This window comes from Geotrypetes seraphini, chromosome 3 (assembly GCF_902459505.1).
Source record: "Geotrypetes seraphini chromosome 3, aGeoSer1.1, whole genome shotgun sequence".
NCBI classification, from domain to species: domain Eukaryota; kingdom Metazoa; phylum Chordata; class Amphibia; order Gymnophiona; family Dermophiidae; genus Geotrypetes; species Geotrypetes seraphini.
The window spans coordinates 325757695-325783277 of NC_047086.1; the positions used below are offsets into that span (position 1 = coordinate 325757695).

Sequence of the window (25583 nt, forward strand, 5' to 3'; positions counted from 1 at the left end):
AGACGTATCTAAAACCAGTTTAGGCCTTTCCCCTGCCTCTAAACGCACAGAGAGAAAAGAGGCGTGTTTAGAGGAGGGGAAAGGGCAGGCGGTAGGCGGGAGATGGGCCGACCTACACCTAGGCGTGCAGCAGGTATAACCAAAACCGTAGGCAGGTTGCCTAGTCGGCACTTATACCTTTTTGACTTAGATAAAGTCAAACCAGGTCTAAGTGCCGAAAAAGGGGCCGCTGAGCTTATGGCCGCTGGCGCGATCAGTTCAGCGGCCCAGCAACCTACCCACCGCAACCATCGCGGCAAGAGAGATACCTCATCTCCCCTACCGCGATGCCATCACTCCTCTACTTGAACTGCCGTGACCCACGGCAGGAGAGATGCCCTATCTCTCCTGCCATGGGTCACGGCAGTTCGGGTAGAGGAGTGATGGCATCACGGTAGGGGAGATGAGGCATCTCTCCTGCCGCGATAAACCCCCCCCCCCCCACACACACACACACAATATCGGGGCAAGAGTGAGCCCAAGCCCTCTTGCCCCGGCAATCGTGCCCCCCCCCGCCGAGTACAATCGGGCCAGGAGGGAGCCCAAACCCTCCTTGGCCCGGCGACCTCCCCTGAGTACGATAGGGCCAGGAGGGAGCCCAAGCCCTCCTGGCCCCGGCGACCCCCCCGACTGGATCTGGCCAGGAGGGAGTCCAAGCCCTCCTGGCCCGGCGACCCCCCCAACTGGATCTGGCCAGGAGGGAGCCCAAGCCCTTCTGGCCCCGGCGACCCCCCTGACTGGATCTGGCCAGGAGGGAGCCCAAGCCCTCCTGGCCCCGGTGACCTCCTACTCCCCACTCCTCACTACAATACGGGCAGGAGGGATCCCAGGCCCTCCTGCCCTCGACACAACCCCCATCCCCCCAACGACCGCCCCCCTGAACCCCTGATCGGCCCCCCTGCTGACCCGCGACCCCCCCACCTCCACCTCCCCTTCCCTGTACCTTTCAACGTTGGCCAGACGGATGGGTGCCAAGCCCGCCCGTCCAGCAGGCCAGCCGGCTCCAGAAAGGGGCCAGATTGGCCAAGGTGGCTGAAACCCCGCCCACAGGTGGGGCCTGAGGCACCTGGGCCAATCAGAATAGGCCCGGGAGCCTTGGGCTCCTCCTGTGGGTGGGGCCTTATGCACATGAGCCGGGTGCCCGGGGCAGGGGGGGCTTGGGTTCCCTCCTGCCCCGAAGTGTGTGTGTGTGTGGGGGGGGGGGTTTGGGGGGATTCTGTAACCGGTGTTATTTTTGACAGACACCGGTTACAGAATCCAGTTTTTAGGTGAAGGACTGGCTCCTCCTTCGCCTACAAGCCCTTATGTTGAATGTTTTGGGCTTATGCGTTTTTTTTGTTCATTATGGGGTATAAGTGTAGACGTCGTGGGGGTGTACTTGTAGACGTAGTGGTTGGCTGGGCGTTTAAACAGTTGAAGGTAGAGGCAGGCCATAATCAAAACAAGGATGTTTGTTTTGGTTATGGACATTTTCCCTGCTTCTGCTTTCAACGTTTAAGGCCTTAGGCCAAAAAGGGACTTAGACGTTTTTTTTTATTATGCCCCTCCACTAATTAGCATAGGGTTATGAGAGGAGCTAAAAATATATGAAAGAGTAACAATATAATATTGATCCTTGAAGTATACCATAGTTTGTAGTAAGAGGTTTAAAAAGTAGTATTGTTAAAATTTACAGCTGATATCCTTTCTGTAAAATAGGAGTGAAACCAGTTTAGGATCTGATATGATATTCCTATTGATTCCAGCCTGTTTAGTAATAGTAGGTGGTCAATGGTATCAAATGCTGCTAAATTGAGCGAGATTAGGACCACAGACTTGTAATGATCAAGGTAATATAGTATTGAAGTTGTGAGACCTAAAAGTGAGTGTTCTGTTGGGTGATGAGTTCTGAAACCTGTCTGATTTGGATGAAGGGGTTGAGTTTTTTCTATGAAATCTGAGATTTGATTGAATACAATTTTTTCAGTTATTTTTGCTAAATATGGTAAATTCGCTATCGGTAAATAATTTGTTACATCTTCTGTGGAATTTTTATGGTCTTTTATAACGGGTTTTATTATTGATTCCTTCTAGTAAGCAGGAAGGAGTCCCGTTTGTAAGCTGGTTGTAAGCAGTTTATGAATTAATGGATAGAGGCGTTTTACTATTGTTGGCAGGATAAGATCGGACGATGTCCTTTTGGCGTTCATAGTTTGAAAATGCCTTCTTATATCATTGATTGATGGAATAGTAAACCTTGCACATTTTGAAATTTGAATATTTGTTAATTTCTCGTTCTGAAGCATTGATGTATTTATTTTTTAGATGGTCTCTAATTTTTTCAGTTTTTGATTTAAAGTGATTTGCTAAAGTCTGTGCTGAGAGTTTACATTTTGAGGTTTGGTTTTAGCTGTGGTTGTTGTCTGTTAGTGATTTAAGAAAAGAAAAAAGAGCAGAGGAGTTGCTTGCTTTAGAGTTGCAAGCAGAATAGTATTTTTTCTTTGCCTGATTTTAGCTTTGTAGAAATCGCTTTGGAATTATTTTGATTGTCTAATGATTTGGTTTTTCTCCACTTACATTCTATTGCCCATAGTTGTATTTTTAATTAAGGTTAACTCAGCGTTATACCATAGATTTTTCTGTTTCTTTGGTGGGATAGTTCGAGTCTGAATCGGGGCAAGTTTATCCAAAAGTGCAAAAATAACCTTGTTCCATTATAGTGTTGTTCATTCATTGGAATATTTTCAAGCATCTCACTTGTTAATGTTAGTATTGCCGAAACAGAGGATTGGTCTAACTTTGAAAAATCTCTATAGGTAATTGCAATGTCATTCAGATCTTTCTTGAAAAATGAATTAATAAAGGCAGATTCTGTTTGATTCCTTCATTCTGTATATGCTCAACACTGGAAGCAAGTACATTTGATCTCTTGATCTCAATGTCATTTCTGCAATTAAGAGTCTTCTTAGGAGAAATCACTGTTCCTTTCCCCTGCACTTTCACATCTTCCTCAAGCCTCTTAAGAATTCTCCAGGGGAATTGGGAGGTGGAGTTAAGCTAAGATGGTGGCTGGTAGCTTGTCTTGAGACTCTGTGGTGTTGCTGTGATAAAACCTTTTTCTTTACCTCTTGTTGATGATGAAAAAAGAAATCAAAGATCCGGGTTTTCCCAGACTATTCCAGTACTCCAGTTGGCCCGATGGACGTCTTCGTCGAGTGTGGAACCTGAACACCAGATCCGGTGTGTTCCTCGGCTGTGGGAGGCACGCAGACTGAAGCGTCAGACCTCTCCATTGAGGCTACTACCCTGTCTTCGGAGGAGCGGAGTCCTCTGAGCCGTCCGGGGGAGCCAGAGGGAGTGTTGGAGGTGGAATTGGCCCATGGCGTTCTCTTTCCAGCCCAACGGAGTACGGGAATCGACTCTGGAGAGAGGTCAGAGAAGCCAGTGTTGCAACCATCAGTGCGCTTGGAGAGAGAGAAGAAGCAGGCTCCCGAAGTTTTTCCTAAATTGAAAGGCACTTCTACTGAGGACACAGGTACTGTAATTCTACCAGTGGGTCCCGGAACTGAGCTTATATCCTTGCAAAGACCTGAGGTCTTCAGTTTGGAAACACTATGGGATGCAAAATCTAATTTACAGTTCTCTCTGGGAACTCAGATGCAGCACCTTACAGCGTGCTACACAATAGTGGTGTCAGAAAATCTGGACATAAAAGATAGACTATCTAAAGTGGAAAACAAAGTAGAAGGACATGATTAAAAGTAGTTGAAACACAGGCCTTAACATGGGTTAAGGACAGTGGGAACCTCCACTTTAAAATAGAAATATTGGAAAATGCAACCAGGAGATCTAACCTTCGGATTATAAATTTCCCCAAATTACCTTCCATGTCTTCACATGATATGTTCAGAAAATACCTTACTGAAATTTTGAAGGTGCCTGAGTCTTCCTATCCGCCTCTCACAAAAATTTATTATTTGCCTTTTAGAGTTAAAGCTCAAGATCCAAACCAGCAGAATTTGTTTGCTGATAGTCTGGATTTAACTCATTTCCTAGAGAGGCCTGATAGTGAAGTCCAGACCACTACTGCTACGCTATTGATTCAGATAGAGAATGGATGCTAAAGCTCTTTTAAATATAAAGATGTTTCATGTTCAACCCAGAAGAGAATAAAACAATTTCTCATTTTGAGACCTCAGGTCCTGCAGTTGGGTGCAACGTTCGTTTTGAGATACCCCTGCAAATGTGTTATGGTTTATCAAGATAACAGATGTGTTTTCTATGAACCTCAGCAGTTGTCAAAATTTATTTCCGCCAAAGATCAAAGTGTGTCTACTACGTGAGATTGGCTTCTTCAATAATAGCTCAATGAAATAATGTTCGGGCTCTAGCCAGCCACATCTTTATTTTCCTTTTTACAATTACCATTTGTGCATTTCAGTTAAATTTGCAGTTCCACCTTCCTTATGGGGGACTAACTATACAAGCTGGGGTACTTATTTCTTTCTTAAAATTGTGAAGATATATATGTATCTGTGAATATACTGGTATTGTATTATTTCTTGTTCTTTTTGTTTGTCAAAAAGTTAAAATTTATAAATAAAGAATTAAAAAAAAAAATTCTCTAGGCATTCTCTCTCGCTTTTCTCTCTAGTCCTTTCCCTACCTGTGTCTGAGCAGAGGCATTCTGCAGTCTATCCCTGCTTACCTTTGAAGGAAGACAAGAAGTAAAAGAACTTGAACTTGAAATTGCACTCTTACCAGTATGGGTCAGTGATCCTACACTACCCCCTCTGGCATTGAAACTGGATTCATATTCATTAATGAAACTGGATTCATATTCATTAATGAAACTGGATTCACTGCATTCATATTCATTTGATAAGCCTACACAACATGGCTTATGATAATCACACAGTTCTGCAACTGAAGGCTTGACAATTTCTACTCTGTCAGCAAAAACAGTCTCAAAATGAACATCTTCATCACAGAAATTGACAGTAGACACTACTTCTGTCAGTATTTCTAAACAATGTCAAATGTACAGTGGCTTGATTTTTTTTCTCTCTTCAAAAATTCCTTCCATGAAAATAGGAGCCTTTTTGCTTCATATCTTAAGTGTGCATTTTTTTCTTCAAGGTCAATAAAGGCCTTGGTTAGTGTCTCTAATTTCCTTTCCAAATCAGTTTTCTGGGTTTTCATACAGGAATTCAAACCGAGTAAGAACTCTTTCTGTTCTGTCAATTCTTGGATACTAGTAGTCAGTGTCTCTTTACATTGCTTCAAATTACTAAGTTTCTCACACATAGAGCGCAAAGAAGACAAAACAAACTAGAACTCAGTTCTCAAATTTCCCTTCTTGTCAGTGAGGAATAAGAACTGTTCATATTTCCCTTCTACATCTTTCAAAGATTCACATCCATCTGTGAACGATTCTACATAATAATTCCTACCAAATAGTTTAAAAATATTGGCCTGCAGAATTCCCTTCTTGCTTTTGGGTATTACTGCATTTCAGTTTGAACCACCACATTGCAATCACTATTTCGTGTGTACAGTGTTCTGCAGTTGTGTGCACACAGACGGGCGGCTGGCCCGCAGACAGGAGGCTGCCGAAGCCACGGCGGAATCGCATGAAGCTTTCCTGGGGGGAGGGGGGGACAGCGCGCAATGGCGAGGAAGGAGTAGGGCAGGCCGCAGAGGCTGTCAATGCCTGCAGGCCGCGGCGGCTTGAGGTGGATGTCAGTGGAGGGCAGACAAAAAAGTGCGCATGTGTGCTTAGCATTTTATTATAGCAGATAGTGTAATGTGTTGTTTATGGAGAATCATTTCATGATGAAAATACCCTGTGATGACAAACATCCCTCCTGTCCTCTTAGTAACATAGTAAATGATGGCAGATAAAGACCTGAATGGTCCATCCAGTCTGCCTAACCTTACCCTCTCTTTAAATTACTTATTTAATGTAAATTTTCCTTTTTCCTAGGTATTTCTGAACCAGAAAACCAAAGCTCTGCTCTGTACTATGCTTAGATTCTATCTACTGTAGTTTCCATCAAAGCTCCCCAGCCCATCTAAACCATCCCAGCTGTCGAAGCCCTCCCCAGCCCATCCTCAACCAAATGGCCATATATGGACACAGACCATGCAAGTCTGCCAAGTACTGGCCTTAGTTCTTCAATATATATAATTATTTTCTGATTCAAGATCCTCTGTATTTATCCCATGCTTTTTTGAACTCTGTCACAGTTTGCCTCTCCACCACCTCCCTCAGGAGCGCATTCCAGGCATCAACCACCCTCTCTGTAAAGAAAATTTTCCTTACATTACTCTTGAGTCTACCTCCCCTCAACCTCAAATTATGTCCTCTGGTTTTACCATTTTTTTTCTCTGGAAAAGATTTTATTCTATGTTAATACCTTTCAGGTATTTAAATTTTTGAATCATACCTCCACTGTCCCTCCTTTCTTCTAGGGCAGGGGTGCCCAATACGTCGATCGCGATCGACCGGTAGCTCAGAAAGGCAATGTGAGTCGATCGCGGAGCCCATCCCAGGCTCCGTGATAGACTCGTGTTGCCGTCCTGATCTACCGGGCCGATCAGCCTTCCTCTGTGTTCTCCCTAGGGCCTTTTAGCTGGGCGGTCCGCCCAGCTGTCATCTGATGCTGCCGCCGCTGCTGAACATTAAAAAAAACCCGGCTTGGAGATTTCAGCCCATAGCGAACTTATGCTCCGGGCTCTAACGTGTGCGTGCCGGCTTCTCTTTTCTTCCCTCCGAAACCGGAAGTTATGTCCGGGGGGGGAGGGGGGAGAAGGGAAGCCGGCACGCACATGTTGAGAGCCCTGAAGCAAGTGTTCGCTAAGGGCTAAGGCGGGAGACAGGTCAGTGAAGCTTACAATTTGCTGTTCTTGCTGCCGGGTCCTGCCTTCTTTCTGTTTCCCCGAAGGCAGGACCCGGCAGCATTTCCCCCAATAGGTCAATCGCGATGCTGGTCGGCCGAAGCAGGGAGAGCTTGGGGCGGCGTCGGCTTTCGGGCCTGTTATTGGTGGCGGTTTGGGTCCTGGTCCCCGATGGCAGTTTGGGTCCTGGTCCCCGATGGCAGTGGCAGTGGCTTGGGGGAGGGCAGGGAGAAAGAAAGAAAAAGGGCAGGCAGGGAGACACAAGGAAAGAAGAGAAACAGAAAAAAAAGAAAGGGAGGCAGAGAGAAAGAAAGGGCAGGGAGAGAGGAAGGAAAAGTAGGGGTAGGGAATGAGGTCTGGAGGAGAGGAAGCATATAGGCTAAAAGAAGGGAAGAAAGATTGGACGCACAGTCAGAAGAAGAAAGTGCAACCAGAGACTCATGAAATCACCAGACAAGGTAGGAAAAATGATTTTATTTTCAATTTAATGATCAAAATGTGTCTGAATTTATATCTGCTGTCTATATTTTACACCAGTGGTCTCAAACTCAAACCCTTTACAGGGCCACTTTTTGGATTTGAAGGTACTTGGAGGGCCGCAGAAAAAATAGTTAATGTCTTATTAAAGAAATGACAATTTTGCATGAGGTAAAACTCTTCATAGTTTATAAATCTTTCCTTTTGGCCAAGTCTCCAATAATAATATTGTCATTTATAGCTAAAGAGACATATGACAAGAAACTGTTTTATTTTATTTTTGTGATTATAATAAACATACCAAGGGCCTCAAAATAGTACCTGGTGGGCCGCATGTGGCCCCCGGGCCACGAGTTTGAGACCACTGTTTTACACTAAGGTCCCCTTTTACTAAACTGCAATAGAGGTTTTTAGCGCAGGGAGCCTATGAGCATCGAGAGCAGCGCTGGGCATTCCAGTGCAGCTCCCTGCACTAAAAACTGCTATCGTGGTTTAGTAAAAAGGGAGGGGGGTATATTTGTCTATTTTTGTATGGTTGTTACTGAGGTGATAGTGCATAGAGTCATTTGCTTTGACCTCTTTGAAAAACCCTGGAATAGGAATGATAATTAACATTTTCTATGCGTACAATGTGCTTTGTGTTTTTTTTAAATTTTATTGTTGGTAGATCATTTTGACTTGGTCATTTTAAAAGTAGCTCGCAAGCCCAAAAAGTGTGGGCACCCCTGCTCTAGGGTATACATATTCAGGGCTTCCAGTCTCTCCTCAATGTCTTTTGGTGCAAACCTCCTACCATTTTCGTCACCTTCCTCTTAATTGGGACAATTAACTATCAATTAGGAGATGTTTCTGAGGTGAGTGGTAAAGAATAGAGAATGACACAGGGACAAATTTTTCCCTGTCTCCGTGGGAACTCATTTTTCCGTCCAGTCCTGTTGAGTTCTTTTCCTGTCCCTGCCCCATTCCTGAAAGCTCTGTTCTCATCTGTACAAGCCTCAAACACTTTAAAACCCTAAGTGTTTGAGGCTTGTGTGGTTAAGGCAGAGCTTAAAGGAATGGGTAGGGGTAGGGGCAGAGACAGTGACAAAATTTGCAGGGACGGGATGAGGAAATTGAGTTTCTGTGGAGACGGGGAAAGATTTGTCCACATTTCTTTCTCTAGTAACTAAACTGATGAAAAAGAATTTAAGTCCCTCTAATCACTCTAAGAAAGAAAAGGGGAAAAAAGATAAAGGTAATTCCCTGTACACAAGTACCAAATTATGAACAACTTATGTAACTTCTATTTGAATGATGGTTTCTTGGCAGACTATTAGCAGGGAAGTTTGTCATTGTCTTCTCCAGTCATCTTTAATCCAATGTAATTTAATCTGTTATTTGTGTGTTGCTCTATACCTAAAGCAACTTTCAGCGAGAAATGAATAATACATTAAGTTTTAATTATATTTGATATACCGCTTAAGCATATTACAGATCTAAGCAATTACAATAAAATACAAGTACTTAAGACTTTTTTATAAATTCATACTTATAATATATCATTGAAGTATAAACTAGATCATAGCAGAGTCTTAGGAGGTCACAGCAGTGTTACTTTGCGGGGCATAACAAGTAAGACAATATATTAGACATTACATTTTGAAGTTTCTGAATTTTAAGGAGACATTTCAGTGTAGGGAAGTCAATTAAGGTCTTGGAATTACTTAAATCAAAAAATCTCTGGTCTGAGCAGGGAGAGATGTATTGTACAGTATATCTGTAGGAGGTACATTGAAGAACAATTAGGGGAAAGGTAGAGAGCTGCAATTAATTTAAGGATAGGACAACAAAGTCAAGAGAAGGAGGGATCCGAGACCGTTATTAGTTGGTGAATAGTTGCTTGGCTGAAGGAAGAAGGGATTGTAGTAGATGGAAGTTGGACTTAGTTGCTGGTAGGGCTCAGGTGTCGAAAAGGAGGGTCTTTAGTTTCTTCTGAAATGTGGTGTAGTTAGGTTCTGTCCTGACAGTTTCAGTGAGGTTGTTCCAAGTTTTCACTCCCAAGAATGTGAGCATTGAGTGGAATACTTGTTTGTATTTGATATTTTTTGTTGTGGGGAGATTCAGTTGTATCCTGTTAAGATTTCTAAATGAGGCAGACCATGCTGAGGAGAATAGATGAATGAGTGGAGCAGCAGAGTTTCTGTAGAGTATTAGGTGTAAAAAGCAGAATTTTATTTGGGATGAGATGGGTAGCCCAGTTATGGATGCCTAATTTACCCCCCCTTTTACTAAACCGTGATAGCAGTTTTTAGCGCAGGCCAGCACAATGAATGTTCGGTGTTGCGCCAGCCCGACCTAAAAACTGCTATCACAGTTTTGTAAAAAGGGGGTGGGTTTGGGATCATTGATCTAAAGTGGACAGATGGCTGAGTAGGCCAGAGGCCGGCTACCTGACATAAAATCCCAGTGTAGGATTCAATCTCATCGTGGGCCCAGCAGGCAAACAATCTACCGATTGTATCACAAGGCCTCATAATCAATCTAGCAACTATGGTTAAACTAAGAAAAATATAGCAGGCTCTTCAAACAAGCTAATAATTAATTTTTGCTTTTTTTTTTGTTTTTTGGTGAAACTAAAATGGATTTTTATCAATAAACCCATGCATTCTCTTAAAACCCATGCTTTAAATCACCAAATATCCCAGCAAAGTAATGCTAATTTTCTAAGAAAGGATTTCTGTGCTCTCACAAATTCCTCAGAAAAGAAGATCTATGCAGGTGGACATGTAGTCAACCAAGCTAATTCATAGTTTTTCTACTTCATTTTCTAAGGATTTCTCAAATGTATTTTTTCACTTGGCTGTTCTGGGGTAGATGTATACATAATACATTTTACTTCCAAGCTACAAGGCAGTAAGGTGGGCATTTTTTTTGGGGGGGAGGGGGAGGGAGGGAGTGGGGGGGTACACTTTCCATAGTCACTGTATATGACACTAGTTTGTTTTTTCCAAATTCTAAAACTTTAATGCAATATGAATGGTGACCCTTAAAAGACTGCATAATGATGAAATATTTGGTAGGATTACTTATGCATCATATTCTTTCAGTACAACTTATGGAAAATTTTCTGAACAAGAAGCATTCAACATATAAGAGAAAATATAAATATTTTACATATTGTATCAGATTTTTTTTAAAAAAACAAAATAACATTTGCTAATTTTTACCTACCATTGCCTAGAGTCCAGATTTTTCAGTTCTCGCAACAATTTAGAGTTTTTCTTCAAGAGATGAAAACTCTTTCTATAACAGACACAAAAAAAATAATTAATAATATGTTTACACGGACAGCATCATTTCACTCTGAAAATAAAATGTGGTTGAAGATACCATTTCTGAAACATGTGAGGTTGTCCTGTTTTCATCATTCTATTATGACTATACAGGGTACTATGCTGTGGAACGCACTACCTGCTGAAATAAAAAAATGCATCCAGTCTTGCTCAATTTAGGAAGTTGATTAAAACCATGTTATTTAAAAAATGTTTTTCTTGATAGATTTTGGTTCAAGATAAGGTAATCAGCATAATTACTTCTTTTGTTTTGATGTGTTGATTGCAAATTTAGTTTTATATGTATGCACATTGTATGTTTTGTTTATTGATTTTAATTATGTATGTTTTATATTGTAACTCGTTCAGAATTGTTGGATGTTAGCGAGTAATACATTTTTAAATAAATAGATCTGCTGCTAATCGTGTAAGTACTTTAGAACTTTGAGCACTTGCTGTTTAAAATTATGCTGACCATGTAAGGAGTTCTTTTTTTAAAAAAATTAGCAATGGTTACATGCATAATATTTGGCTTTATAATTCACTCTGCAGAAAAAAAGCTATATGGTTTCAACTGAGGCAAGACGGGATATTTCAAGATCAGGATTTAAAGTTATACAGAACACTTTGGCCTAGATTTTACTAAAAGGTGAACTTGTTACAATGAATTAACACACAATTACTGCAGTTCCCATGAAATGCAATGGAACCTGCAAGGGAAAATAAATATATATATATATATATATATATATATATATACATATATACACACACACACTATGTATATGGAGATTTATGTAAGCATTCACAACCTATTAGGCTGGTTCTAAATGTTATCTTAAAAGGTAACATTACCACTTACGTTGCCTTTATAAAATAGGTTTAAATAGATGCTTTTTGGACTTTTCATAGAGATGCTCTGTTATAAAATTATTCTCTTCAAGGGCTGCACATTAATCACGATTAATGCTGTGATTAATATTAATTATTAATCACGATTTACAAATGTAATCACAATTAATAATTGTGTGCATCCCTTTTGCCTGCCTTCCTCTACTTTCTTCCTGTACCTGATTGAGGCTCACTATCCCCACACCAACACTTAAGTTTACCTTTGCAAGCTATTCTTCAACTCTTCAGCCAGTGGCAGCCCTACAGAAAGGCTATCTGTGGTCTACACCAGGCCTTTCTCTCTGACCCGGCCTACCCCTTCTGAAATAATTTCCTATTTTCAGAGGGATGGGCTGGGTCAGTGGGAAAGGCCTGGTGCAGAGTTCAGGCAGCCTTTCAAGTAGGGCTGCCTCTGGCTGTGCCAAATGTGGGTGCCAGTGCAAGGAGGTGGGGGGAGTGGTCAGCTCCAGATCTGAGTGGGACAGACGCTGGATTACACCAAGTGAAAAAAAGAATTGAGAGTTGGATCTGGAGGAGGGGGGGATGGTGTTGGACTTGGGGGTAGGTGGGGGGAGAGAGAGAGAGAGAGCTGGACCTGGGGATAGGTGGGTAAGGGAGAGATATGGATATGGGCGGGAGGGAGAGAGCGCATGCTCGGGGAGTGCCAGCATCGGTGGCTGGAGGCACCTTGCTGACTAACTCTAGTTGAGGTAGTACATGGAAGAAGCAGGCAGTTTGGGGAAAGGATTTCTTTCACTGGCAGGGCTTCAACATCCCCACCAGCAAAGGTATGATGCTTAATGTGGGGAGGAGGGAAAGGAAATGTGTGGCCTCCCCTGTCCCCTCCTCCCCAATGGACTGCTGGCTATGCCCAATTGAAATGTGGCCCTATTCTCTACCCTTCTAACTTATGTATTGCAATCTGAATGCAGAAATCAAATGAATAACTTTAAATAGATAAGCAATTAGTTTAACAATACAGTATGCCAAAATTTTCAGCAGCCAATTTTGAACACGTGGAGGGGCATTTTTGAAAGGAAGTCCGAGTAGAGACATCCATGTCAGAACATCCCAAATGGACATCCATCTCACTTGTACTTTTGAACAGGAAATAAGTTAAGATTTCCTTCTTATAAATATGTGAGCTGGACATCTAAGTGTTGAAGATGTCCAGCATTACATTACATTAGTGATTTCTATTACGCCAATACCTTGCGGTTCAAGGCAGATTACAAAAGTAGATATCTGGCCATTTCCAGAGGAATTGAAGAGTAGAGTGAGATGCTACTGAGAATTGGGATGAGTCTTGCGGTGTTAGTTTGTCTTTAAGGATGTCATGAATAGGATGGTTTTTATTTCTTTTCTATATGATCTGTAGTCTGGAGTCGTTGTCAGTAAATTGGAAAGTTGGTAGTCTAGTTTGTATGCTTGAGTGGCTAGAAGGCCATTGTATAGTTTTTTTTCGGTTGATGCCTCTGATTGGGGGATGAATGAACGGTTTGTGAGTTCTCCTGTGTCTGGCTGAGGTAGTTTGGATTAGGCGGTTGTTTAGATAGGCTGGACTATCTCCATTTATGGTTTTAAATAGTAGGCAGTAGAATTTGAATTGTACTCTTGCTTGTATTGGGAGCCAGTATGAATCTAGGTATGCCGCCGTGATGTAGTCGTGTTTCCTCAGTGAATAGATAAGTCTTAGCGCTGTGTTTTGAACTGTTGTAGTTGTTTTATCATGGTTGCAGGGGAGATAGAGTATGTTGCAGTAGTCTAGAACACAGTTCTTCAACTGCCGGTCCGCGGAAAATTTCTGCCAGTCCGCGCAGGGCCGGCGAGATCAAGTCAGCCGTTAAATATCCTGCCGACTGCGGTTCCTGCTCATTAATGTTCCTCCCAGCCTCAGGCAATTAAGATAGGCTGCCGATGTCGGGGCCTTCCCTCTCTGAGTCTCGCCTGTTCGGAAACAGGAAGTTGAAACAAAATAGGCGGGACTCAGAGAGTGAAGGTCCCGACGTCGGCAGCCTGCCTTGATCGCCGCCCCTGCCGAGTTGCTGAAGAGGGCCGCGGAGAGAGCTGCAGATTCAGGTGCAGGTGGAGGGAGATGGTCAGCGTGTGCGAGCAAGATCCTGGGGAGCCTTCACAGTGACTTCCTCCCCTCCCACCAGCTCTCCTACTTGCTAGGGCAGTGATTTACCGGCAGCTTCCTGCAGGCAAGTACTGAGAGCTGCTGGAAGGGGAGACAGCCACTGTAGGAGGCAGGGAAGCTGCTGGATAAAGGGAGAGCTGTTACTGGGCTCGGAGAGAGTTAGAAGGAGAGATGCTGCTGGGAGGGGAGAAGGGAAAGGGATGGGAAGAGAAGAGAGTTAATGTTAGATAGAGGGAGGAGGGAAGGGAGAAGAAGGAGAGATGCTGCTGGGAGGGGAGGAGGGAAAGGGATGGGAAGAGAGTTAATGTTGGATAGAGGGAGGAGGGAAGGGAGAAAGAAAAAAGGAAGGAAACAGCTGGCAGGGAGATTACAGGAGGGGAAGTGGGTCAGGGTGGAATGGAGAGATCAGATGAGGAAAAAGGGAGAGAGAGGAATGAGAAAGTAGAGATACATTGATGCTGGAAAGGGGGTCAGCAGAGAAATGAAAGAGGGATAAAGATGCTAGATCTGGTGTAGGAGAGATAAAAATGAAGAAGGCAGTGAAGCTGGAATGAATGATGTAAAAAGGAGAGAGGAGGAACAGGCTGGATGGACAGGGAAGAGGGGCATAGAAAGAAGTCAGATACATATGGAAGGGGGAGAGGGCAGACATTGGATGGAACGGGCAGATGCTGGAAGGAAAAGAGTGAAAAGAAGATGAAAGCAGAAACCAGAGACAACAAAAGGTAGAAAAAAATAATTTTATTTCTATTTTGTCATTAGAATATGTCAGATTTGAAATATATATCCTGCTAGAGACATAACTGGAGACTGCAGTATTCTGTTAGCATGATATTTCTATGTAGCATTCTATAATAACTTGGCTTGTTCTATCTACTACCAATTTATCCTGGAAAAGTCCAGAACAACAATTGTAACTTAACGCATTCTTGTTTATATGTACTGCAATGCTACTGGAAATGTCCAGTCTTCTAACTTGTAATCCGCTTAGAACCGCAAGGCACAAGCGGAATAGAAATCACTTATGTAATGTAATGTAATGTAGTAGAGAGGATATATGTGAAGGGGAGGGGAGACAGGGGTTTTGCTGGTCCGTGCTCTGTATATTTATAAAATCACAATTGTTCAGAATATTGTTTCTTTTTATACTTTAATAAAATACATTCAATATAAAATCATAATTGCGGCTTGTGCAGATGGGATCAGATGGTTTGCGGGGACTGAGCTCGCGGAGATGGGGCGTAAACGGGGTTTTAAAATTTTAATCCTAGTAGTTTGCCGGTCCACAAAATAATTTTTTTATTTCTGCCGGTTCACGGGTGTAAAAAGGTTGAAGAACACTGGTCTAGAAGACCTAGGACTAGGGACTGGACCAAGATCTGAAATTGTGTTCTGTTGAAGAATTTTCGAACTTGCCTTAAGTTTCTCATGACCACGAATGATTTTTGCATTGTTTTGTTGATTTGTGGTTGCATGGTACAGCATCTGTCTATTGTCATTCCTAGAAGTTTTAGAGTGGGTTGTATGGGATATGTGATTGAGTTTATTACTAGATACTAAACTGATTGAGTTTATTACTAGATACTAAACTGATAAAAGGTATGGAAAATTTTTCATACGCTGACAGGTTAAAAATGCTGGGTCTGTTCTCCCTAGAGAAGAGGAGACTTAGAGGGGACATGATAGAAACCTTCAAAATCCTAAAGGGCATAGAGAAAGTAAATAAGGACAGATTCTTCAAACTATGGGGAGCCACAAAAACTAGGGGTCACTCGAAGAAATTGAAAGGGGACAGGTTTAGAACAAATGCTAGGAAGTTCTTTTTTACTCAGAGGGTGGTGGACACATGGAACGCACTTCCAGAGGATGTGATAGGCCAGAACTCTGTACAAGGGTTCAAGGAGGGTTTGGATAGGTTCCTGGAGGATAAGGGGATAGAGGGGTACAGATAGAACTTGAGGTAGGTTGTAGAGGTGTTCAGAAACCACTACACAGGTCGTGGACCTGATGGGCCACCGCGGGTGCGGACCGCTGGGCGAGATGGACCTCTGGTCTGACCCAGTGGAGGCAACTTCTTATGTTCTTATTTGTTATAGTTAGGGTTTTATTATTTTCGAGGAGAATAAATTTTGCCTTGTCTGGGTTCAGTTTCAGTTTGTTGTTATTTATCCATGTTGCAACTGTTTCAAGTGTCCTGTGTAGAGTGTCTGTCATGGAGGACGTTGGTTGGTCAAAAGGAAGAATGGTGATGTCATCTGCATAGCTATAGGAGGTTAAGCCTAATTTGTACAGGCAGGTGCCGATGTAGAGATTAAAGAGAGTTGAGGATAGTGGAGATCCTTTGGGAATGCCGCAGGTGTTGGACCAGGATTCTGATTTTTCATTGTTCAACTTTACTCTGTAAGTTTTGGATTGTAGGAATCCTTGAAACCATGTATGCACCTTGTCTGTGATTCCTATTGTATCTAGTATTTGTAGTAGAATGTTGTGGTCCACCAGGTCACATGCTGCGGTGAGATCCAGTTGTATAATCAGCATTTTTCTACCTATGCTGAGGTGCTGTCTAGCTGTGTCCAGGAGGTAACCTAGCAGTGTCTCTGTGCTGTAGTTGGTTCTGAAACCTAATTGTGTAGGGTGGAGTATGTTGTGGTCTTCTAAGTAGTTGGTGAGGAATTTGGCTACCAGGCCTTCCATTAGTTTGACATAAAGTGGTATAGAGGCTATGGGTCTGTAATTGGGTGGTAGATCTGTTGCTCCTTTAGGGTCTTTTAGGATCGGCGTGACGACAATTTCGCTGAGGTCTTGCGGGAAAAGGCCATCTGTGAGCATGGTTTGTATCCATTGTAAGAGGAGAGCGTGGAATTTGGTACTGGAAGATTTTAATAGGTATGGAGGGCAGTGGTTGAGATCACAGGCTGCGTGGCTGTATTTTTTGTAGAGTTTATTAAGGTCGGACCATTGTATTGTGGGGAGTAGTCAGGAAAGCCAAGAAAGAGTATGAGGAGAGACTAGCCAAGGAAGCAAAAAATTTCAAACCATTTTTCCGATATGTGAAAGGGAAACAGCCAGCGAGGGAGGAGGTGGGGCCCCTGGACGAGGGTGACCGGAAGGGAGTGGTGAAAGAGGAAAAAGAGGTGGCTGGTAGGCTAAACAAGTTCTTCTCGTCGGTCTTTACAATAGAGGACACATCCAGTGTGCCAGAACCGGAAAAAATCTTCAGGGGAGATCAGGAGGGGAAACTATCATGCATGGAGGTAAGCCTCGAAGACGTTCTCAGGCAGATAGATAGATTAAGAACGGACAAAGCTCCGAGCCCAGACGGGATCCACCCGAGAATACTAAAAGAGCTTAGAGACGAAACAGCAGAATTACTGCAGCATATTTGCAACCTGTCCTTGAGAACAGGGGTAATCCCGGAGGACTGGAGGATAGCGAATGTTACACCGATCTTCAAAAAAGGATCGAGAGGCGACCCGGGAAACTACAGACCGGTGAGTTTAACCTCTGTTCCGGGGAAGATGGTCGAATCAATGATCAGGGAAGGTATCAACGAGCATATAGAAAAAAATAATCTGATGAGATCGAGTCAGCATGGTTTCTGTAAAGGCCGATCATGCCAGACAAATCTACTGCATTTCTTTGAGGGGATAAGTAAGCAATTGGACCAAGGTGACCCAGTGGACATTATATATCTGGATTTCCAAAAAGCCTTTGACAAGGTGCCCCATGAACGCTTACTGAAGAAGCTGTGGAGTCACGGGGTGGAAGGAAACGTGTACAGATGGATCAAAAATTGGCTGGCGGACAGGAAACAGAGGGTAGGAGTAAAGGGGCACTACTCTGACTGGATAGGGGTCACAAGTGGTGTTCCGCAGGGGTCAGTGCTGGGACCGATGCTGTTCAATATATTTATTAATGATCTAGAAACGGGGACAAAGTGCGAAGTTATCAAATTCGCGGATGACACAAAACTCTCCAGCAGGGCCGGAACTGTTGAAGAATGCAAAGAACTGCAGAGCGACCTGAACAAACTGAGTGAGTGGGCAAAAAAATGGCAGATGAGCTTCAATGTGGAGAAATGTAAGGTCTTGCACATAGGGAAGGGGAACTACATGTACAGCTATACGATGGGAGGGAGGGTACTCGGGGAAGGAAGCCAAGAAAAAGATCTGGGGGTATTGGTGGATAACACAATGAAGCAGGCGGCGCAATGTGCAGCGGCCTCAAAAAAAGCGAACAGAATGCTGGGCATTATCAAAAAAGGTATCACTACCAGAACAAAAGAAGTTATCCTGCCACTGTATCGAGCAATGGTGCGCCCACATCTGGAATACTGCGTCCAATACTGGTCACCATACCTCAAGAAGGACATGGCAATACTCGAGAGGGTCCAGAGGAGGGCAACGAGGATGATAAAGGGTATGGAGAACCTTTCATATGCCGAACGGTTAGACAGGCTGGGGCTCTTTACCCTGGAGAAGCGGAGACTGAGAGGGGACATGATAGAAACTTATAAAATCATGAAAGGCATAGAGAAGGTGGAGAGGGACAGATTCTTTAGACTAGCAGGGACAACTAAAACAAGAGGTCATTCAGAAAAACTGAGAGGAGACAGATTCATAACGAATGCAAGGAAGTTCTTCTTCACTCAGAGGGTGGTGGACACCTGGAACGCGCTTCCCGGAGAGGTGATAGGACAGAGTACAATTCTGGGGTTCAAAAAGGGACTGGATGACTTCCTGGAAGCGAAAGGGATAACAGGGTACAGATAGAGATTTACCTTACAGGACATTGAGTGAACAGGGTATGGGTATTTTAAGTTAGGTAGGGAACACTTTCAGGTCATGGACCTGGGGGGCCGCCGCGGGAGCGGACTGCCGGGCACGATGGACCCCTGGTCTGACCCGGCAGAGGCAACGCTTATGTTCTTATGTAGGACCAAGTTCTGTCTGCCGCTGCTGATTCTTTTTCAGTGGGGGCATTGAGATCTCTTCTAGGAGGGTTGGGCTACCGGAGAGGGTAGTCCTGGCAGTTGTGATTTTGTTTTTAAAATATTTGGCTAAAAGTGTAGCTGAGGGAGGAGGGGTTCCATTATTGGCCAGACAGGGTTTGGTGTCTGTGAGTTCTTTTAGTATTTGGAATAGATTTTTTGTGCCTTGGGTTTCTTTGGTTGGTGTAGTGTGTTTTTCTTTAAGTTTCAGCTTGTATTGTTGGTTTAGTTTTCTCCATGCTGATTTTATGGGTTCTTGGTTATTCTTTCTCCATTTTCTTTCTAGTTGTCTGCATTGTCTTTTGAGTAGGAGTAGTTCGTTATCGAACCATTTGTCTGATCGTCTGCTAATTCTGGTTTTTGTTTGTATTGGGGCTAGCTTGTCTAGGGTAGCTGTGCTTAGCTTGCACCAGTGTGAGACGAAGTCCTTGGAGTTGCATTCTTGGATTGCTGTGTCTGTTTTGGTCCAGAATATGGAGGGGTCGATGTATTTCTGAGTGTTGTTGGTTGATCTTTGGGGTTTTGGTTTGGTTTTGTCTTTGACCCAGTTGAGGTTGAAGGAGTATGTGTAGTGGTCTGACCAGAAGGATCGAGACCACTTTCCATTTGATGTTTGAATCTCTGGCAGTAAGGGTTGTTTGGTAATGAAGGCTGCAATGTCTAGTTGGTGACCTTTCTCATGTATGATTTGTGGGTCTAAGATCTTGTAAGTTAGGGCTTCTAGGAATGATAGTAGGTTTTCTACTTGTTTGGAGGACTGGTCTTTGAGATGGAGGTTTAGGTTTCCTAGGATTAGGTTGTAAGTTGCCATTAGTGAATTTTGGTATTTAAAATCTTCAAATTCGGATCTTGCTGTGTTCCAATTCCCTGGTGTTATGTAGCAGAGCATGCAAGATATGGATCCTTTTAGTGTGGTGCATGAGAGTTGGCAGGCTAGTAGATCCATGTAAGGGGTAGACGTTTTGTCTAGTATATTCAGATTTAGGAAGTTTCTGACTAAGATGGCTAGACCTCCTCCTCTTTTTTTTTTCCCTGCAGACCACTGTTATTTTGTATCCCTTAGGGCAGACTTCCGTTATCCTGGGATCTGAGTCTGATGTAAGCCAGGTTTCTGTGAGGAAGAGGCAGTCGAGATTCTCCTTTTCTATCCAGTCTTTTATATGTTCTATCTTTGGGCCTAGAGCTCTGATGTTTATGTAGGCACATGTAAGTTTTGTATATTCTGTTTGTGTATTGTTTATTATTTTGGGGTAAATGAGTGGTCTTGGGTGAGGGTGTGGTCTGGTCTTAGAGGGGTTTGTTGGTCTTCTTCCCCATGTTGGAGTGATGGTGAGATGTGTATAGGTCTGGTAATTTATGTGCCTGTCCACTGTGGTTCTCCTGGCTGGGTGGTAAATTCTGTTAGTTGTTGAAATAGTTGGAACTGGGGAGATGTTGTTTGCTGCTGCTTTCCAGTTGGTTAGGAGTAGGATGATCAGTAGGATACTTTGCGTTTTTTGTGTGTGGTAGATTTCATTGTGCACAGTAGGAGGTGGGAGTTGTTGGGCGTGAGGTTGTAGGTGGTCCTGTGGGTTGGAGAGGTGTTTTTTGTTTTGGAAAAGAAAAGGAGCATTGTGAGGGTCATTGGGGGTGGAATTGGTTTCCCACACCCCACCAACTCTTCATTTGCATCTGCTGGGGTCCAGTTGAGTTGGGGCAGCTCTCGAGTCAAGCAGAGCTGCCCTGAAGAGAAGAACTCTTAGGACAGCTCCGCTTGACTTGGCATGAACAGCCATTTTATAAACAGGAATGTTCAAATTATGAACTGAGTTAAACAAGGCGATAGTGCAGGGAGGAGGGTTTTAGATTTGTTAGGAACTGGGCGACATACTGGAGAACAGAGAGCCTATTCCACAAAGATGGGCTCCACCTTAACCAGGGTAGAACCAGGCTGCTGTAATCAAAATTTAAAAAGGAGATAGAGTAGCTTTTAAAGTAGAAACTGGGGTAAGGCTGACAGTTGCTCAAAAGAGAATGGTTCAGAACAAGATATGTTTGAAAGATATTATCAGAGAAAGGAAGACAAGAGTATCCCAATAGCGAGATTGCAATACAGGCCAGGCTGACTTTAAAGATTGCAAATTATCCATGTCAACTGCTGAGAAAATTATAAATAGATGTGACAAACATTGTCTGAAATGTCTGTATGCAAATGCCAGAAGTCTAAGAAACAAGATGGGAGTTAGATGTAATAGGTATCTCTGAGACCTGGTGGAAGGAAGATAACAAATAGGACACTGTCATAACTGGGGTATAAACTACTAGTTGCAGTGATAGGGTGGATCGAATTGGTGAGGGTATAGTCATCACCCCGATCCTCAAAGACCCCAAAGGACCGATAGACCAAACAGCCAACTACAGACCCATTGCCTCAATTCCACTCTATGTCAAAATAATAGAAGGACTAGTTGCCAAATTCCTCTCCAATTACCTAGAAAACTATAACATACTCCATCCCACACAATCCGGCTTCAGAAACAACTTCAGCATGGAAAAACTACTAGGATCTCTCTTGGACACAGCCAGACAACATCTCAGCATAGGAAAAAAAATGATGCTCATACAACTATAGACGTTACCGCTGCATTCGACTTGGTGGGCCATAACATTCTACTACAATTCCTGGATACAATAGGTATCACAGATAAAGTATACACATGGTTTGAAGGATTCCTTAAATCAAGAACCTATAGAGTAAAATCAGACAAACAAAAATCTGAACCTTGGTCAAACCCCTGCGGAGTTCCCCAAGGATCCCCTCTATCCCCAACTCTCTTCAATCTCTATACAGCCTCCCTCAGCTATCACCTGGACAAACAAGGCATAACCTCCTACAGCTATGCCGATGACATTACCATTCTCATACCCTTCAATCAACCTGAACTCTCCATGACGAACACAATATATCAAACACTAAAATCAATAGCAACCTGGATGAAAGATCACAAACTGAAATTGAACCCAGATAAAACGAAATTCATCCTCCTAGAAAACAACAAAATACCAACCATAACCAACATTGAAATCAACGCAATCAACTACCCCATAAAAACCACCCTAAACTGCTAGGAATAACTATCGACAGATGCTGCACCATGCAACCGCAAATCAATAAAACAATACAAAAGTCATTCAAAACTTAAGACAAGTTCGGAAATTCTTCGAGAAAACTCAATTCCAGCTCATAGTTCAGTCCTTAATACTAGGTCTACTTGACTACTGTAATATCCTCTACCTCCCATGCCCTACAACAGGGGTGTCCAATGTCGGTCCTCGAGGGCCGCAATCCAGTCGGGTTTTCAGGATTTCCCCAATGAATATGCATGAGATCTATTAGCATACAATGAAAGCAGTGCATGCAAATAGACCTCATGTATATTCATTGGGGAAATCCTGAAAATCCGACTGGACTGCGGCCCTCGAGGACCGACATTGGACACCCCTGCCCTACAACCATAACAAAACAACTACAAACTATCCAAAACACAGCACTAAGACTCATCTACTCATTAAAGAAACATGATCACATTACAGAAGCATATCTCCAATCGCACTGGCTTCCGATCCCATCAAGAATACAATTTAAATTCTACTGCCTACTATTTAAGACTTTATACGGAGACAGTCCAAACTACCTGAATAACCGCCTCATCCACAACACCGCAACCAGACATAGGAAAACTCACACCCCATTCTCATACCCCCCAATTAAGGAGGTCAAACGGAAAAAAACTATATGATGGCCTCCTGGCCACTCAAGCAGCCAAACTAGACAACCAAATTGCCAATCTACTGACGGCATCCCTCGACTACAGAAATTAGGGAGGCTAACAAACTGGGTAACACAATAATAATGGGTGATTTCCACTAGTCCAATACTGACAGGATAAATGTAACATCAAGGTATGTCCTCACACCATACAGTAAACCTCTGTTAGTAAAGTCTTTTCTGGAACTAAGCAAGATTCAGGAGACACCAATTCAGGAGATTCCAATTCTCTGCTTTTCAACATCCAGGCCATGAGGACCAGAGACTGGAGGTTGGGATGCAGAAAGGGCCTCTCATGAGGGTTATAGAACAGTCTGATCTCCATGGGTCTTCAGAGGTGTAACAGTGAAAGCGGGGTTTGGGATTGGTATGTGCATGAACAGCCTTATATGTTCTATAAGGAGCAGTATAATCAAATCAGAATTGCTATTATTGTATGGCTCATTGTCTAGCACAGCGGATTAGAATGAAGGTTAGCGTGTAAGCATGTCACATATTTTCAAAATTCATACTGATGTTCCCAGTTCAAGTCCCACTGAAACTAATATATTATGAATATCCTTTTAAACATGGTATACTGTGTTTTATTATCCTTTTAATGATGGTATACTTTGGGTTTATTATGTTAAAGCTTACAATCCTGAAATAATGATAACAAATCAGTAAAAAGCACATTTTTATATATAACTAACATCATAGGGAAGTCTATTTGGCGTCTATATCAGAAAAAGTGTGATTTTTGGGAACGGGTATCGGACGCTCATTGTAACTTGCGCCACGCGGATGTTTAAACCATGCCTAAAACTAGGCACAGTTTACAGAATCGGGGCCCAAATGTCTAAAAAAAAGCTTAGGACCTATTGTTAAAGGTTTGATTATGCCTGGCGAGCGTCCAAGACCTAAGTCTGCCCAAAACACACTTTTAACATGCCCCCTTAAGATTTGGACACACTTGAGACAAAACAACCAGAAAGATGTCTAGAAAGTCTGTTTTGAGAATGCCTACTTGGACGTTTTGACTAGTAAGTTTTTTGGACATCTATCTTTTTTGAAAATGAGCCCCTTAGTTGTTAAGATCATTAAACAAAAACAGAGAGTGGGGAGCATTGATTGTGTTCTCCTCCAAGAAGAACAAAGAACAATTTTTTATTTGAATTCTATTACACCTAATGTTCTGAATCTCAAGATAGATTTCAATCCATTCTTGTGAATAAATTTAACAGTATAATTTTTACGTTTACAATAGACTTCATTTTAGATAGAATGACATTAGTCATCACCAGTCCTGCTCCTCCTGTTAAATTGCTCTCTCTCACTATGTAAGTTTGTGTCTTTGTTCAGGAATAATATAAGAACCAATTAAAGTTTAGTCAATTTATGGTTCATTTCCATTGTTAATATTTGCCTTCTTGAAATTTTATTTTGAAGTTTTCACATTGGTTCCTGCTTCATATGCCAGTTTATTACCTTTTTCCTTCTTTGTCCCTTTTCATAGTTTTGTTTTATACATAGTTAGATTGTTTCTGGACACCTCTGGTTTTTCACAGTGGTTCCAGTTACATATTCATGAAGTGTGACACTCACACTTTCATTTTTGGCATTTGGCATTGATTTGAATACGTGTATCCCAAGGTCTATGAGACACAGATTCTTTTCCTCAGCAGTGTTTGTTATTTGTTTTATACAAATTTGGCAGTTTGTGATACTTCGTTCCTGTTAACTGTACGTACACAATACTTTTGCCTTTTGATTTGCTGTTTGAGGGCTTCCCTTCCTTTACACTGGCCTTGTCCTTGATATTCCGCAGAATCATAGTGTTTTAGCAATATATCTTTTATATAAAATGTGGACGTTTTTAATCAGTGAATCGTTTATGTTTTTAGCCCTTGTCATTTTTTAAGACACTAAGCATCAGTATATGCCGAAGCTGTTGATAAGTATATGCCAATGTATCCTGTCCCCCCCTTTTTTTGTTGATACTCTGCAACATCTCTTGATGTTTGGTTTGGGCAATCTATACATTTTTCACGTTTGGACATTGACCAGTGGGTGCATCTTGGAGATGTTCTTCATTTTGTTTTCTTACATTTTAATTGAATAAATTTTTTTTCAAAACATTTTGAGGAACACATACATTTGGACTACTACTGTTCTTATTTTCAGAATTTTTGCAGGTATCCATAATTATCCAATACTTTGATGATTTTGTATTTATCTTTATAAAATTGTTAAGAACTTCTCATCAATTGATTTTTATAAAATTGTTTAGTAATATTGCTTTTATTGATGTATTGCTGTATTTTATTTATCTATTCAATGAGTTTTATATCAATTTTCTATAATTGTGTAGTTCTATTTTCTTCCTATTCATGGGTTATTGCATTAAGATTTTATTCACATATATATATTTGTGTTCAAACTTTTTATTGTTTGTAGTTTTGTGTGTCATCAGATTTTGCATTTATAATGTTTTGCTTTTATGAATGATGATGTTTTTATTTTTAGTACAATGGATGTTATATATTTGTATTTGTTTATGTTTGCAGATTGATGAATAAATGTTTATTTGGTTTGCCTCAGACTCCTGAAGGTACCAAAATGCATGCAGCATTGAGTCTTTCCTTTTGTTATAACACTGAATCCTTGTTTACAATAAAGATCTCACCAATCCCACTTGTTTGTCTTCTGTTGTACTTCTGAGTGAGGACTTTGGGGAGTATTGAAATGTGGGTATAGGCATCCTTTAAAGTCCAGAGAGCATAGACAATCTTTTTCCTCAATCATGGGAAGAAGGATGCCCAGGGAAAGCATCCAGAACTTTTCTTTGACCAGGAACTTGTTCAGGGCCCTTACATCTAGGATGGGACAAAATCCCCATTTCCTTGGGTACAAGAAAGTATCTGGAATAAAATCTCTTCCTTTTTCCCTCTGGTGGCATGGGTACAACAGCACTGGACTTCCAAAGGGTGGAGATTTACTGTATTGATACCGGCTTGTGCAGACAGTTGAGGAACGACACTCTCAGAGGGAACTTGATGATCTTTGAAG

At 42.2% G+C, this 25583-nt stretch overlaps 1 protein-coding gene across 8 annotated transcripts in view; it reads right to left on the minus strand.

Annotated features, from left to right (window-relative positions):
• RALGAPA2 (Ral GTPase activating protein catalytic subunit alpha 2) overlaps window positions 1-25583 on the minus strand; it is a 1036168-nt gene that overhangs the window by 352698 nt on the left and 657887 nt on the right. For all 8 annotated transcript variants that reach the window (XR_004538694.1, XR_004538695.1, XM_033936259.1 and 5 more), the window contains one exon: window positions 10606-10677. Coding sequence is in view for 6 of the 8 variants with exons in the window: in XM_033936259.1 (XP_033792150.1) it covers window positions 10606-10677 (72 nt within the window). In the remaining 2 variants the exon portion in view is untranslated. The remainder of the gene's footprint in view (window positions 1-10605; window positions 10678-25583) is intronic.